Below are 18,122 nucleotides of genomic sequence, written 5' to 3' on the forward strand. Positions count from 1 at the left end.
GTGTCCTCCTGTGTGATGAATGACTGCCACAAGCACAGTTCAATCTCTCCTTTGCTTGGTCTCCCCTACAGTCATAATTAGTAGAATGTGTTTCAGTTGGCAGAGGGCTTGGAAACAGGCTGCCTTTTCAGGAGAGCAAATTTAAAGCCATTTCTGTGAACAAATACATCTCTCGTAAGGGCCACACACAAGATATTCACAAAGAAGCAAAAACTGTGAGGGGGAAAGAAATGTCTATAAATATTGGCCAATCATCATGTTTTAAGTGGACACATTTGAGCCCCCCAGAAACATCTGCGCTCCTGACCTAGAACACACTTCTGAATGCCCCTGATTTTATGATTACTGGAGGTCTCTAATGTCACTGCAGAAGTCACTTGCCCTGCAGACATCCATGCACATGGTTAAGTCTTTGAATATGCACTCAAACATAACCTCCACAAAGAACAAGAGTGGAAATCAGCTGAAACTAAAGGCTATGGCTAAAGGCAAAAAAATCTCATACAGTTTACACTGAAGTCAACCATTAAAAAATAAAAAAGTCTGCACAGTTCTCATCATTTCACCTGCACTGTTGAATTACAGGAACCAGCAGAAGAAGTTAGGAGAAAGAGAATATTTAAATCACTGTGGGTTTTTTAAGCACTTGAAGCTATTACACATTTGTGACATAAAATGATAGAAAGATAAAGCTGTTTGGTTTTTAAGTCAGAGGCGGATCAAAGTTGCCTTGAGTTGCAAGTCTGTTTAAATCAGGTTTTGATACGATAAATTAAATTTTCAGATACGGAATACAAAAACCAACAGAAAAATTGATCTACAAAACCAGATCTGGTACATGAAACGTTCCCTGATTATGAGCCACCTAAATAGCTGTCAGCTCTCCTAACAACTCCATGTTAAAAGACATGGACTTGTGACAGAACAAAACCACCACCATCACATTAAATCCAAGTTACAGGCCTACATGCAATTAGTGCCTGTCATTCCCTTTAAGACATAGTTATTTAGTATAAGGCATTCGATAAGGAAGCACTGAATAAGTACTACAAATAAATAAGTGGTAAGAGTTTGTTCACATTTTAAAGTGAATTTACATTTCCTTGTGGGATGGGATTTTTTGATTTCACTGATCAACAAAGTAGTGTATTTTTGTGCACTATATTTATAGTGCCAAATCTCATTAGATTGTGAAATTCAAAACCAGCCTCTTCTTATGTAAGAAACTCCATGAAAGAACATAAGCAGTATACCTCATTATTTGAAAAATATTCTCAGTAGTTCAAGAAAATGTGAAGTTTCCTATCACAAGTAAAAAAAAAAAAAAAAAAAAAAAAAAAAAAAAAAAAAAACAAGACCAAAGACCAAATTACCACCTTTATTAAAAAGGTGTGTCAAGAGAATAATAAATTACTAATTTAAAATCAGTTATCTGTAATCACAGGATTTGTCAGTAGGTATTTAAATATACTTTTAAAAATTACTAGCTTTTAAGCATATTAAATACTAAAATCTAAATTTAGCCAGGTAAATGTTACAGACTTGCACAATACCTGGCATCATTTAAAACAGCTGTCTGGGAGTAGGGGTACATCAATATGAAAACTATTTTAAGCACAATCTAGATAGGGTTATTGTCCAGTTTATTTATTACTGTTACTATGATATATGGTATTGTGATGATTGTCCTAGTCACAATGGAGTATGACAATGGAGTGTCAAACTACTGAAGAAAAACAGAATTTATGGTAACTACACATTTCACATTCTAGCAGTGACCTAGGACAAAGTCTTACCAGAGGATAATTCTTGCAAAACACAGTACTGCTGATGTCAAAATCTAATACAAAAATTACCAGTGATTTAAACAACATAGTTCTAGATGGCATTGAGTAAAGAGCTCTAAATCAACTGAACACTCCTCTGAAATATCTGTCATTTAAAGAACAAGATCACAAAGAGGAGGGAAGCCCCCAAGATTTATCAAAGGTAAATGAGTTTCAGATAGCTTCAATACCGTTTGTGATAGAAAGATACCACCGAGATGGAGATGTCATATATAAAAACAGAGTTATTATTCATATTTGCTATGTCTCTGAATTTAATGCTCAGCCCTCCAATGCAGAGTTGCCACTTTCCCTCTTGAATGGAGACTAGAAAGGATAAAAAATGAACCTGCACTGAACATGTGCCTTTCCAGTTCCTTTGACGTGCCCATGCCCACTGGTTAAATCCTCTACCACCAAGGCAACAGCTGATATCTCTGCTGCTGGAACAGCAGCTGCACTTAAACAGCAATTTATTCCCTAAATAGATCATCTACTTATCTCTCAGGATAATTAGCAAAATTCAAGAATTTCAAAATTTTAAAAATAAAGTCACAACATTTTAAAAATAAAGTCAGAAATCTGGTAAGCCTGAGTAAGACATTATTTGCTCACAATGACGTAGTAAATTAGTAGAAAAACAGTATTTCTGGCAATAAGTGGCAAAGCTCTTCAAAAGGACCATATAAGCTCAACTTTCCTCTCTTCTTTTTTCTTAGAGCATTTCTGTTTTCTGAGAACAAAGTGGAGAAGGTAAAAGAAAGGTCACTAGAGAAGTATAAAATCCATTACCAATGGCCACACTTAAGCTTCTATATTTTAAAAATACGTAGATATAAAAAGAAAAAAATCAAACCTAATAATTTTTTCTGTCTTAGGTTTCAAAAATTCTAAAAGTATTTCTTACTATTTTGGTTTAACATCTTACCACACACGTCTTAATGTGTACCAGTCTGCAATTAAGTTGTTCTGCTGACTTAAATGTGGTAGTAGTAAAACTGTGCAAGTAGTATACTAAACTAAAGCGTTATTAAAAATAAAGGTAACTAAAGCAGCATACTTTATAGGTACACACTGAATGGAGAGTAACCTACTACCTGCAAAAAACCCAAACAAACCAACTAATCTGTCAGTCAATAGTAATCAATCAGGTCTACTCTCTGGGGTTTTTGGTACTGTCAAAAGCTCTTAGGAATAACTCCAGTGATGAAGTCAGAGAAAACCCTACCAACTCGTCTGTCTAGTGAACACATCTCAAGTAGCAGCAACCAAAATCTTGCACAGACAGTTTATTTTGAGTTCAAAAAGCACATAAAAGTACTAGTCAAACAATGGACAGAGAAGGACAGCAAACAGAACAACAATCACTCGATGGCATTCCTTGTACCTTACTAACTCCTGATGACATGCACAGGTTTTTCTGGCTGCTGGAAGCAGGACATCCAGAACCAGAAGACCCCTAAATAAAGCCTAAGAGAGATGGAAAACATATTTTTTGTTTGTTTGCAACTTTATGTTTTCTTAAGATATCTTGCCTCTAGATACTTAAAAAATAATTAAAAAAAATTCATGTAAAATTTTACTTTTGTGGGTACTTTCTGATGTCATCTACCCTCCTACTCCCCATTTCATCATCCCATATCCATTTGGGAAAACACATACAAGCTCATGAGTTATTTTGCTGTCATTAAATCTCCGGGTTTCAATGCAAAGTCAGTTTTCAGCAAACACATTCCCTGAAGTGAGCTACAATGGCAGGGAGTTCCAGATATGCAGAGAAATCCCTGTTCTTCCAATCTTTCTCTGTAAGTGAGACAGGCTCCTCACTGGTGCCAGGGAATACAAAATGCTCCCCCTTATGATACCTGGAGTAATATTTGAGGTTGTGCCTTTGCTTATGCCTCTGCCTCTCTCCACTGTTCTTACTCCAGCAAACCTCCCACTGGAGGCAATTAGAATTTTGCTTGAGTAAGCACTGCAGGGTAGGGCCTTGTTGGCATTAAGTAAGTCATCATTTTTAATTGGCATTTTAAGTTCCGTCAAACTACAGACCATACCTCACACTGCTTTAGTAAATGTTTGCACAGGGTAACAATTTGGATCATGTTAATATTCACAAGTGATCCAAACATACACTGTACAAATACTGAGTTTAGGCAAGTTACTTCAGGACAAAAGGTATCTAGATCTATTCTTCTTAAATTAGTATGTATTTTAAAAGTCGTAAGACAGCCTAAAGTTATTTATCTTAGGGCATGCACATATTTCTTTTAGATCATTTGGTCCAGTGCCAGCAAGTATTGTATATACTGAAGACCTTATAAAAGCTTGCTTTATCAGTAAATTCATCCTAAGCCTCTTTTTAAGTGTAACATTATTCATCCTGAAAAGGCTGTAACAGCATTCTCACCACTTTCCATGATTACACTAGCTGCTATCAAAACACCCCAAAAGATCTCATTATTGGGATCTTCTCACCAACATCACTCCTCCTCCCCCTTCAAAAGGGGTATTCAAACAATTTGGCTCGTTGTGTTAGCTCTGTTACACACTCAGGATGTCTATTCTTTGAGGCTCTCAGGACTAGAATTTGCATGACCCTCAACAGATGCTGCAGAACAGAAGATCAGACTTTTTTCATTTATGTTTTTTTTTAGGATCCTGAAACACTTAGCATAGTATTCACTCTGGATATGTATCATTCTGGATACGTGAAGGACAAATATCATACTGATGAACAGCCTATCTTGCCATTTCTCCTCACACATGTGCTTCTGTGGAAATACATGGAGGACCCTAAGTTACTCTAGCATTCCTAGTTTTATCCCCACTTTCTTCAAACAAAGAAACACAGAGACTTGCGTGAGTTTTCCAACATATATTTCGATTCAGAAAGTGCCTTTTTTCCCCCCCTTTCAAGCCTTTTGCAAACCTAAAACATACTTCTTCCTTTCCCCCCCAAAGGAATTCCCCATTTCTTCAAGCACCCATCTATTTCAAACATCCTCATGCTCAATTCCTGGTGCATCTTCAGGATTAATGGCAGCCAAAACACAGAAAATATTGAGCTTGTGTAAGATTAAGTCATGCTTTCAGAGAATGGGTAGCCAGAAACTTAAAGGAAAACGTGAGCTTATGCATATACAATGCTCACGTACAGGCGGAAGAAAACTTGAAGGGAAAACACTTTTAGAACCAAATCAATAGGATTGTTTCTGTAGCCTTCTAAAGTTAAAAGGCAAAGTACAATCAGTCCCTTAGTAAAACTGAATTTGACACCTCTCTTCTATTGAGATCAGGAATAATCATCTTGCAAACCTGCACTTTGAAGCATCAGTGTCAACCTGTCTGGAATGCAATTTAGATTTTTCAGTAACATGAAGTGCCTACTCTTCCATAGTCATTAGTAGCTGGAATAAACAGTGTGACAGTATTATAAGTGAAGGACCTGACAGTTTGCAACACTAATCCAATATTTTGCCAGTAACTCCAGAGCTATTTGAGAGGGGGAAAAGAAACACATCTCCTTAATCAGAACCCTTTATTTATGTTTTTTTTTTTTTTTTTAATTTTTGTACTGATGGTTTGAAAGTCTTTTTGTGGGACCAACTTGATTTCTGGTGAACAGCTAGAAAACACACAGTGAAGTTAAGAATCACAAACACTTCTGCCCATGCTTAATGTTCTTATAATAAAAAAAGATGAGCTAATATAGGTTAGCAGCTATTTCTTAGAAATTAATCTAAAACCAATGAGAGAAAAAAAATGTTTCTTTTGAAATGGAAACAGTCTGGGATCTCTCCTTCCCTCTAGTGGCCACTGGAGCTCAGACACAGGATTCAAAAGTGTATGTGAACTGCATCCTTTCATTTGATATATGTAACTAGACTGAGCTCTGCCGTGATGTCGCATTTTAAGTGGAACTCCCTGAAGAAATCAACAGGGAATTCTGCTTAAAAAACAGTGGCATATTATGGTCTACAGTTGCCTAAGGAAGATTTCTTCCCTGCAGGGACAAAAATGAAGGTCATTCTCTAGGAAGAGAGAGCACAAGGGCTGGACTTAAAGCAATTTAAAATTACATTAACATTTTGATTGTTTCTCATATGTTGTGCTTGCCTGGGCCTCAGATCAGAAAATATAAAGATTTAGGAAATGTGAATCAAAAGAGAACTGGTGCAATTCATGGTGAAAAGCAGGTAATGTAAAACAAAGAAGAAAAGGCAAGCTGCTTTTTAACAAACCCACTTCAGTCTGACAGATCAAGAAGTTGGAAAACCTTCAAGCTCCTTCTTCTCAGGAAAAAAAAATATCTATATTTTGTGCTTACTGCTATGTTCAAAACTCCACTGAAAAGGAGTCTAAGTAAAGAATAGAGTAGCAACATGTGAATATAACACCTAATTACTTAGGTTAAGGAAAGAAGATGATCAGGTACTACAGACATTTCAATCATGAACTCAATTCTACCCCATCAGGACGAAGGGAAACTTTAAGGAGTACAATAAGAGTAAAACTTTTAATGCTAGTTTCCAGGTTAACTACAAACACTGAGGGGAAAAAACAAAATAAACCACCACAAAACAAAATTCTGGATTTTACAGTTCCTGTTCACAGTGGATTCATGATTAAAGACAAATAAAGTGATCAATTTACACTGTGAAGGAGTGGCATGTACTGAAAGTATAAAGATACTATTAAACTGACAGCAAATGGTAGAAAGTCAGTTCTGATACCCCTATTTTAGAACAAACAGAAAAAACTGGATTTCTATGACAGGAGCACATGTAACCAATTGTGAAATTTGCTTTTGAAGGAAACACAAGACTGGATTTATCAGACTGGTAGTTTGATTAAGAGCATGAAAATAGTAAAACTGAAACATACGTCTATTAAAGATCCAAAGAGCAATTTGGAATTTCAAGTGCCTCTGTTTGCCTTGGGGAAAAGGATAAGAAAAAAAAAGTAAACATCATGTAGCATCTCCATACAGAAGCATCTGCAAAATACTTTTGTTCTACTGCAAGCTTGTAAAATACCAGTTAACATATCATTCTCACTTCTGAGCATCAGACATCAAAAAAAGGGAAGTGAAATGGGAAATCCAGAGAATGATCAGACCAGAGATTTTTAAAAAAAATATATATGAGGAAAGGCTAGGGTAAATACTTCGATTAATTCAAAGGAGAGATGACAATGTGATACGCTTCAAATACATAAAAGTACAAGTAGTAAAGGGATTAAGTTTCAGCAAGACCGATAAGGACAACATTTTCAGACTGTAATGAAATACAGCAGTTCAGCCTGCAAGGTCTGGCTTACTGAAGGTGTTAAGAACTAGTTAGACAATCACCAGCCCAAAGGACCAACAGAGCTGATCCTGCCTTCGGGCAAGATCACAGGGCTGATCACAGAGGTCCTTTCCAGACCTGTGAGCCTATGAACAGGTGAAGAACAAGGCCAGTCACTGAATCTGAAAGACAGAAGATAAGCAAGACAAGTGAGTTAACAGCAAGTACTCTTCAACACATTAGCTTACCAGGCCACAGAACTCATTACCAGGGAAAAATAGAGGTTGAATGTTAAATGCCTTACTAAAAGCAATCATTCATTTTTATAGACACTGAAAAATATCCTCAAACTTACCAGGACTGTGCAGCTACAGCACTAGTATTGTGATTATTTATGGCTGTTTAGATGTTAATTTTGCAAAACAAATAACAGTTCACCACGAAGGTAAGCCGGGATGAGACTGATTGCCTCCACAATCTCCTGTCCTGAAAGACAGGGCACTAATCTTCATGCCCAGGCATTAAGAGAAAAATACTGCCTGTCTCAATACTCACAAGAGGCCCAGAAGAATACTGCATCACACAGCTAATGCATTAATATCTGTGTAACTGTGTGCTCTGCAAAGCAAGTGTTTTCCCTTTAAAAACAGCGTAGGTAGGAGGTAACAAACTCATGGGAAAGGGTTTGCACTTCCAGAGAATTGGAAGAACTGGCTCCCATAAGCTCAAAAAAACCCCAGAACTAGATTTAACACATTTGTCTTCCCAGAAAGTCGGTGTTCTCTCACCAACATTTAACATTTCTTATCATGGAAGCTGATAAGAAATGGGTGAATACTAATTGACCTACACAGGCTTTCAGCTTCAGGTTTGCATTCTAAACAGGCTACTGAGCATTCAAATGGCATCATACCTAAGTGACAACAGAGGACACGAGCTCAGCAAGAAATGGAATTTCCACCTTTCACAAATGGATCACCACACTTCATTATTGCCAAGTTTTCACAAACAGGCCAGATCTTCTACCCTGTTCTGACTGTACCCAAGACAGTGATCTCGGCTGAACACACTTCTTCAATGTGCAAAACAAAACCAACAATAACAACAAAAATAAACCCCCACAATAACAAACAACAAAAATCCTTACAGAACCACCCTCCTGCTGTGATTTTCTGCGGTGATTCTGGTTTCTCAGTGTGTTTCTTTTTCTACATTTGCCTAAAAGCAGATGTTTTTCTCCAGGTATTAGAATGTAATAATACTTTCCCAATACAAGGATTTGCTTTGAGAGAAAACAAAAACTGGATCCTATTTCTGACTGGCAGTACTCGAATATTACATCTGAAGTAAGAGTGATCACCCACTATTTACATCACTATTTTCAAAATCTGCATGGTTGTGCTGTTCAGACTCTCTGCCAATCCACTTTTCATCAAGTGGACTTAGTGGTTAAAAGTTGTAAAACAAATAGTTATTTGTAATGATCGTTGCGAGGGTAAACACAGAAGGGAGACACCACTTTCTAAGGCTCTGAGACTGAACCTTAGTAAAGCACGGCAGCTTTGAAAACGGCATATTAAAATACACACACATGTGGAAAAGGTCCTAATAGAGCCTAATATTTCTTTTAAAATTCCAGGAGCGCCCTCTTGTGTGAGAACTGTCAGACACCTCGCCGTGTGCAATGGTGAAACACGACGGTGTTTTAAAAGTCTGCAACAACATAATTACATTCACTCTTATCACCTCGTACCTTTGCCTATTTCTGACAGGCAATTTTTTCCCCCCCCAACCTGTTTCACTGGATTTCTATTCTCATGGACACATGAGCAGCCAAAGTCAAAGCCGAATCAGTGCAAAATAATCTATTCCTTATCTTGTCTCATAAATACAGTTTCCTCCAGTGTTTCCCTGCTCACTCTGCAGGAGTGATACTTCCTCCAGGCTGCAGCACTGGCACATACCAGATCCTAACAAAAATAATAAGAAAATATCAGCCAACACTTTCAAGTCGATAGGAGAAAACTGAAAAAATGTAATTAGAACTGTGAGCGGCGAGCGAGCAGGGGGACTCAGCTTGCTTTTCACTGCCCATCTTCAAATCAGACAGTCTGCAATTGGAAATTTCCAGAAAATAATGGCCTATTTACACTGGAACCTCGGTAGGAAAAGCATCATTTGGCACAGAGGAAGATGAAAACTGAAAGGCATCTCAGACACTTGCCTGGAGGTAACACATTGAGTAATGCCACAGATTGCAAATTGGCAGGTGCTCATTAAAAGCCCCAAACGTGAGCAGCCAGAGCAAAGCCAGGTTTCCTGAGAGAAATGCACGTGTTGCCTGTTAAAGCTGCCATCGTTACCTAAAGTAGAGCAGCCTAAGAGCTACTGAGCAAGGGTGGGTGAGAGCAGATAGGGAGGGAGGCAGGCAGATGGAAAGACCCGAAGTGAAGGTAGAAAGATAAAAGAAGAAAAGGGAGAGGAAAGGAGTTTACAAGCTGAATCCACATACAACATGAAACCCTCATCACTTGCCTTACCCATTCCTTTAATTTTGTGCTTGCCTTCCCCCAGCAATTAAACTGAACGTCCTTGACAGCCTGTCTTCTTTAGCAGCACAGAACTGAAACTAGATGTCAGCTTCAGCCCTTTATGGTCCCCACAGTATTTTAATTTTCTAAATTGGAGATTTATGGAAATGCTGACATTCATCTCTCAGTTAAAATGCTATCATGTTGCTTATAAACACAGATTTTTTTCTCCTTTTAGCTAGAAGGTTGACAAGAAAGGCTTAGCTGCTTTCTAATCATTATCCTGCACGTGATGGGCTGTGAATTTTGTGAGCTTTATCATCTTAATGCTTACATCTCTAAAAGCATCTGGTCACAGACCTGGTTTTGCTCTCTGTATTCTTTAAACAACATCCGTAATAATTAGCAACTGTGAGCAGCCTGATTATCATATGAATGGAGAAACAATTGAAAATGCAGCCAAATTAGGACCCAGCAAACATTTAAGTCTTCCAAATCACTGAATCTTTAGCAACAGATGTCATTCAAAAGTCTACCTGCCACCATACCATTAGATTAAATACTATTAACAGTAGGCTCTAAATTGCAACACAAGACTCCAGGTTTGATTGAAGACACTTCATGGCACTGCCAACATCCTTCCCTTTGCAGACACTTAATAAGGGGACCTGAAGTCAGGTTAGCGTGCTTCCAGCACTCTTATTTATAGTTATTCTTAAAAGTAAATGCTTTTTGTCTCTCGTTCGTCTCTTCTCAGATATCAAAAAGTAAATCTTGAAATAATTAGTTCTGCACATATGTTGACAAAACTACTAAAAAAAAAAAAAACCTTGTTGTGATTGAGACTCTATTAGAAATGTTACCATCCATCAAAAGTGAAAGAGGAGCGAGTGATGAACAATCATTCCTCATACCCTAAAGAAAAATCTTAAGACACACTGACTAGAATGCTAAGCTGTCCTACTGAAATGGCAACCACCTTTATTTCTGCCTCGTGCTTCAAGGGGTTTCTCCAGGACAAAGCTTTTACAAAGGCAAAACTGGTCATAAAAAACAAATATGAAACATCAGTATTTTCTGACTCTGCACTAATTCTCCTCAAGGGAATTAAATGGGATGTCATGCTGCAGAGCACTGGTAAAGGGTTAAGAAAGGCTAAAAGAATAGTGAAGTTCTGTGATCACTGACATTCATCTTTGTAAAAGGGCAATGAAACCAGACCAAGAAACAAAATTACTGCAGCCACCCTTTCATGCAAGAGGCTAACCAGGAAAATGAGATATAAGACAACTGCAACTCAGTGTGGGCTCTTCCACATCAGATTGAACATGCAGAATAATGATCAGCTACAACCAACAGGGACTGGATCTAATGAAAGGTAATGCACAACTACCCCAGAATGCTGGGATATGGGCGTGTCTGTCACCAGTGGGATTCCCAGAGAGAAAATACTACAGGTAAACAGCAAGGCACGTTAAGAGCTATTGATAATAAAAGGTGTTATTTATTTTACAAGTGCCTCCATATGCCAGACCAGCTCACTGCCTTTCCAGAGCCCTACTTTAATAACACAAAACTTCATTAAATCTTCCAATAACCGCTGGCCATAAGCCAAGACACTAAGACATTCCTCTCATCCCACAAAGGAATGAATCCTAGTGGAACATATATGTGTGCAATTGTTAACCCTCAATAGTCTTTCCCCTGTACCCACATCCTCAGTGTTGTAAGTAAGCCAGAAGTGGGCTGGAATCAATCCAAATATTTACCTACTTTTTTCTCTCATCCACATATCATTCCTTTGTTACTATAGATTCTCTTCCAGACCATGGAAATATTTACATTTAGCATTCCCTATGTGAACACTGAGAGGCAGATAACAGCATATGTAAATTATTTCTGACAGAAAAGTGAAACTTCAGTTTTTATTGCTGAATTTATCGTCTTGCTTTTTTTTCCAATCCATTTACCAAACTGTAAATCATGCCCTCAGAACTCTCAGATTTTATTTGCAGAGGTATTTAGTCATCTGAGAGCCACAGCAATATTTTGATATACCTCTACAATGCCTTCCTGTTTCTGCTTCCAGCGTGGGACAAAAGACAAGGGGAAAAAAAGAACAAAGGAAGAGCAAAACCCCCTCCCCACCCCCCCCCAAAAAAAAAAATTCCCCTCACAGATTCAGCAATAGAAAATGGAGGGGGGGGAAGTAAAGAAAATAAGAGAAAAAAACCAAAACTCAACACACAACACTTCAGGACTGTCTCCAAATCCACAATGATATTCTTCCACGACTTCAGGGACTGACAGGCAGCACACTGAGAGCAGCACCCACCACTACTTTCCTCTAACATTTTTAAAGCCCAGCAGCATCACTGTCACCTGTTAACATCCCAATTGCCTGAAGAACAACTTCCCCGGCTTTGGGAAGGCACAGAGCTGTCACATCTCTTGTAGGTCTGCTGCCTCAGCAAATCCAGTTTGCACTTTTATTTGTTTCTTCTCTAAGCAAAATCCAAGCTGGATCACCTCCCCAGGAATGAAAACTGCAGTTAAAAAAACATTTGAATTTGTTTCTCCTGAAAATACCCTGAACAAGGAGCTAAGAAACAGTTTTCACTTCAGAAAAAGGAGAGAATTTAAGGCTTTAGTAGACAGCAGCTTAGATCATCCCAGCAATCAATCCCAACCAGCAAAATCTAGGTCAGTGAAACTGTATGGAAGTCAGAGGGCTTCAAAGAACGAAACATTCGGTTGTTAAGAATTACGGAAAAAGCTTAAGATTTGGTTAGGACAAAGGTCATATTAAAGCTGCCAAGTGGAAATACACGAGTTATCAGGAAAATAACCTTCCAAATCCTACATGCAGCAAACTACTTTGAGAATTTGTCTTGAAACGACAAAAAAAAAAAAAAAAGACTTGGCAGGGAAAATAAAAAAAAAAAAAAATGCTGCCATCTTGGAGCTGTAAGTAAATACTCATTGCAGTGATCACAGGCTTCACCAAAACCACCTCTGACATAATATCAAGATTAATAGAATTAGATCCAGTATTTTACAGTGTTATAAACTTTCCACTAGGACAGAAAATAGCTGCTGTTACAAACAGGTCTCCCCTGGCCTTACAAACATCTAGAAGCAATGTGAGACTCAGAAGTTAAGACACATTACAATAAATGAAGGTAATATGCATTACTTAATTTTCCTTCCTGCTTCAGCAGGAATGTAAAACCTTCCAATTCCATTTCACACCAAGGATTACAGACCACTCTGTGGAGCTGCTCTTAACAGGCTCTGCTCAACTTCTCTGAACACAAAGCTCCAGCTGACCTACAAATCCACATGGATATTGTATATTCCACACTGATCACACCTTCAGAAATCAGAGCTGCAATGTAGGACTGTCAACAGACATCAAGCTACTGGAATTCTGTTAGTGCTCTGAGTACCTTTAAGGATTCCCTGTCCTGCCAGGAGAACAAAAGAAGGTAATTGAAAATCCCAATTATTCAGAAGTGTCCTAACTGCTTCCTACAGCCCTTTAACAATTCTTAAGCACAATATGGAAACAATGCCATGCCCACCACGGCCCACCTCCCAATTAAACCTACAAGTTACAGTTAATTGCTTATGTGTTCTTGGAGTGGAGAGAGGGCACCCTCCTAGAGCTATTTAAGTTTTTCTGCTGGAAAAAGAGTACCTCAAAACCCTCTCCCTGCAAGAGGAACAAAGAAAAGCTCTGAGCTCCAAGCCCGACGTGTACAAAGGCTCCTGCATTGTCAGCACGAAGTTTGTTCTGCTCACCATGTGAAAGCAAAACAACAGAGCCCCTTGTGCTCCTTGTGTTTCTGTAGAGCACAAAACACAATCCTGATGACCATTCCTCACCAGAAAGCCTGGGACACCTCCAGAACTCCTCCAAAAGAGATCTGCAATGCAAAGCTCTGGGGCAGGTTTTCTTGAACCCTCATTTCATGTGGTACAGAGAAAAGCTTTGCTGTAGGCAAGAAGTGAAGAATCTAGGTCACACTTTGCAATGAAAAGCTCAGACATTTAAGTGATAGAAAGACTTCAGTGTGTTCCATCTATTTTAAACCATGTCATTCCATATGGACTCATATGAAAAATATCCTCAACCTGTTCACAAACAAGAGGTAAAGAGGCATTTACTTTACACTGATATTCTGCTGTTCTCTCAAAACTTCTCAGACACTAGTTTGGGGTTTGGGTTTTTATCTTGTTAATGGTGTTTGGGGTTTTTTTTCCACCTCAGCATTGTCCTCCAGTAAGGACAGAAGATAAAAATTTTGAGAACAAGAAAGGTCAAGTCACTTGAGCCCATTCACAGAAATGGGAATTGGAGGATGCCACTCCTTGGTCTAGAGTTACATTTTAATAAACCTAAACTTGCCATGGCATTAAAATAAATGCACAGCTATATAATGTTATCAAATTGGAATGGAGAACGTTTTTTGTGGACAAGGTAGCTTCAAAATGCATATAGATGGATCTGTTAACTACAGACCTTCTTCATCATCTCAAAGACGCTACCATCATTCTTGTTTCTGGACTGTATTTTTCATCCACAAAACATTTCTACCAGGGATGTGATCTAATACGTGATCTAATAGTGGGTATAGTAATAAAAAGGGATTTCACAGCAGAGTTTGATTTTCCTTATATGTCCAATAATGTCTATGTGCTGTCTAAAAAGCTTAAGCTTTTGGAATACTTGGGAAAAGAGCAGAAAGTCACACTTTAAGGGGTGATACAATATAAATGTATTTTCTAGACAATAGGAGGCTATGAACCACTGCTTACAAGTAATAGATATTGATGTTTATCTCTTTATTTATTATGGCCAGCACTGAAGCATTTATATCCATTAGATGCCACAATTTCATCTTCCTAACCAAAATGGCACTTGAAAAGACAGCTTGAAGGTTACAGACACTACTTGCAAAAGTATTCAACAGAATAATAACTTTTAAAATATTCTCTAATATTTAAACTGCCTTTGCTGTGTCCTACTATTTACTACAAGGTCTTCTTAAAGCAGACACACATGCAAATAGTTTAACATCAGCATTATCAAAAGTACTAATAATTAAAAATAAACCAAAAAAATCAGCAACAGCAAAATTACTTAAGGAATACTCTTACATGTTTTAAAAAAGCTCGCTCGATTCTTATGATAAAAGAAAATACTATTCTTTAAACAGTGTATTTTTTTTAGGGAGAAAAGTAAATACAAGCACATTGTCTCACATTTAAGAAAACAACCTGAATAAGGATTAAAATGCAGGAATTCCCACCTCCCAGCGTAAGAATCAGCACACAGGTTACTAATGCAGCAACAAACTTCCCATCTCTAATGGCCACATTTGTGGCTTTAAAGTGCAACAACCTCTTGAATCATAACAGATCTACATAATCTCTAGAAGTGTTGTCCAGCTGAGTGCCACCTGGAATGCTACAGCACTATTTTCCACACTCAAAGTTTCCAAACAACTGTTGTTCACCGAGAGCTGAGCTTCTCTTCAGGTAATGGGAGACTTCTCTGGAGCACACTGAGAAACTATGCTGAGTATCTTACTTCCCCAGGTAGCAGGGGAAATAGTATTTGGAGTGGTAAGGAGAGGCTAAAGAGGGATAGTTTTTCAGTGCCCATTTAAAGAACAGAAATAGGGTGCCTCACATGAATTTAAAGGTGTTTCCTGTCCATATGGTTTGTTTAAGCTGTGGCAGTCCTTGCCACAGGACACAGTAAAACTCTGGGTTCATAAGAAGACTGCACAAGCTCACGAAATTAAGTTCATTAAGGGTTAAGGAGCAAACAGAAACCACTGCTGGCTCAGAAGCTTGCCCTGCCAAACTGTTGGGAGCTGGAAGAAAGCAGGGCAAGAGCTGTCTGATGCTTACTTTGGGCTTTTATTTCTGCCAAGAAGGCCTTTGGTCTCACCTTTCACAGTCAGGCTTAGATGTGCATTAGTGTGATTTCCAACCTTATTATTACAACAATATCCTAAAGTTCTTGTGAGGATCAGATCATCAGGCTGGATGAGCACAGGACAGGAGCTGCTTAGGACATTGGTGGTAGCCCTAAAGCACCTGCATGGAAGTGGGAATGGGAGGGCTCAGATCTGCACATCTCACTGCTCGGAGCACTCCACACAGCAGCTCTTAAATGCTCAGTCATATCTACAAGCACCTGTTTAAACTATCTCCTTCAAAATAAACACCACTCCAGGTAAGATACTTGAAAAGCGACTCAGAGGACTTGCAAGCCTTAAAAATAACACACAGGCCCCTACGACCTAAATTCTCATCGATATCAAAAGAAACAGAAATCAGGCACCAAGTATATTTCTTACTGTGTGCCCAAATGCTTTAAACTGCCTTTCAAAAAATGATACCGAGTCCCAGAAATCCTGCCAAATTTTTTCAAATACCGAGCATGACACGCTTTTGAAATGTTACCCTTTGGGTCAACATGATGCCATCTCCAATATTTTGTGCCCAGCCTTATCAGTCCTGGCAGGGCCCCGGCTTCACAGCTTGAAAATCTGCGCAGAGAAAAACATCTGGCAGCAGTCTGAATGTGGCTGCTCTTCAGCTGCCTGATTAACAGCACACGCTGGGTTCGGATACCCACTGTCTCAGACACCTCCTTATGACTCTCACCAGGCTCCCTGGGGAAGGACAGTGATAAATCACAAAAAAATTGCCCATATTCATAGAGCAGTCTCTGGAACTGATTAGCGTTTTTGGTCAATATTCTTAATTTATAAGGGTCAGAACCTGGATTCCAGTTCTTCTGACCCAAATACACGTGTGACTGGCAGAAGCAAGTTCACAAAGAAGGAAAAAAAAAACAAAACACAAACTTGTTCCCCCCGCTCTCCCCACAGCTCCTTCCATCCATGCTCTGGTATCAAGACTGTCTGGTAAAAACAGCTGACAGATTACTGGAGAAAAAAAGCCAAACAACAAAACTCAGAGATTTGAGTTGCTATGTAATGTGTCCTACCTACACCACTCAGAACCATCTTCTGGGCCATTCCATAGCAGATGGGAAGCTGCTATGACACAGATAAACATCTACTAGAGACTGGAAAGAGAGGAACAATGCAGATTTTACTATTACAGTGTGTGCAATAGTACTCAAGAGCTGTCACACGAAGGATATCACCATGGTACTGTGTGGTCTCTGATCTTAGGAATTAAAGAGCCTTTTCTCCAGTTCATCACCACCCTTGTTAATTCCCACATTGTAAAAAAAAAAGCAGGATTCTGGTTTTGACAGAAACATGGCGAGTAACAGACAAACCAGATCCAAGGAAAAGAGCAGGGTGGTGGGAAAGTCAAACAGAAAGTGAGAACAGCTGCAAGACAGACAGGTCTGTAGCAAATGGGATTCTTACTGTAATATGTGTCCGTGCCACACCATCTTAAAAAGGGCAGGAGCATAAAACGAGGATCAGAGGCTTCTGAGATGGATGCAAAGAAATGTATATAAGGCAAGGTGAAATCTAACCCAAATAATGTCAGTGCCTTGAGAAGAATGGTGTACACACAGTCATGCTCACCCTGCTGATAAGCTGACAAATCTCCTGATATATTAGGCATAAATATTTTTCCATGCAATATCAGACATGCATGACTTCTTATCCCACTGAGCTCACTTCTTTTTCTGCTAGCAAGAGGACTGAGTTAAGATCCGATCCAGTCAATGGGCTTCTTTCCACTGACTTCTGTGAGCTCTGGGCTCAAGCCCTCACTTGTCGTGGCCAACACATGTTTTGCAGTATTTGTCTTGTCACTGTCCAAAGAGGAAATTATTTCAGTGTTTTGCATATCCATTTGCTGAATCAGAAAGAAAGCAGATTTTGCTAACAGCAGTAGAAAATAAATGGGAGGAGAAGAGACAGAATTAATTTTGGACCTTAACAAGCCAAATTACTGAGCTATTCAGTCAGTAATTGACACACTAAAATATAATAAGGAGTCCTAAAGACTCTGAATGCACTGGAGTCACCTACACAGTCCCTACATTCCAGTGGGAAGGACAGGGGAAAGGGAGTTGGGACAGAACAAGCCAGCCTTGCACATGTACAAGCAGACTCGGTATCAAACTGTCTGTAAAGCTGGGCATTTTGTTTTAGTGTACAAAGAGTTGAACAGGATGTCATGTCTTAATTAAAATTATGACTAATACAAACGACAACAGGTCTAATAATTTCCTGCATGTTTACAATGATAGGATCATAGGACAGTTATTCAGACCCTTCAATTCTAGTTTAAAATAGTGTATTTCTCCTCCATGCTTGAGGTAACTCATTAACTTAGAAGAAGAATCCAGTCTTTTACAATGTTATTGTACTTGAAGCATTTTTCTGTATGCAGATTTCAGGATGACGCAGTCTAGTGATTAGTTTAACAAAGGGAGCAGAAAATTTGTACTATCAACACTG

General features: G+C 38.7%; 1 protein-coding gene across 1 annotated transcript in view; it reads right to left on the reverse strand.

Moving 5' to 3' along the window:
- ST6GALNAC3 (ST6 N-acetylgalactosaminide alpha-2,6-sialyltransferase 3) overlaps positions 1-16,184 on the reverse strand; it is a 191,621-nt gene extending 175,437 nt beyond the window's left edge. Inside the window, exon 1 of the mRNA XM_039384736.1 lies at positions 16,129-16,184. Coding sequence (XP_039240670.1) covers positions 16,129-16,143 — 15 coding nt within the window. The 5' untranslated portion in view covers positions 16,144-16,184. The remainder of the gene's footprint in view (positions 1-16,128) is intronic.
- Between the last annotated feature and the right edge of the window lie 1,938 nt (positions 16,185-18,122).

The sequence above is a fragment of the Pipra filicauda genome, unplaced genomic scaffold (assembly GCF_003945595.2).
Source record: "Pipra filicauda isolate LSUMZ 115617 unplaced genomic scaffold, ASM394559v2 scaffold36_size6622888_pilon, whole genome shotgun sequence".
NCBI lineage: Eukaryota > Metazoa > Chordata > Aves > Passeriformes > Pipridae > Pipra > Pipra filicauda.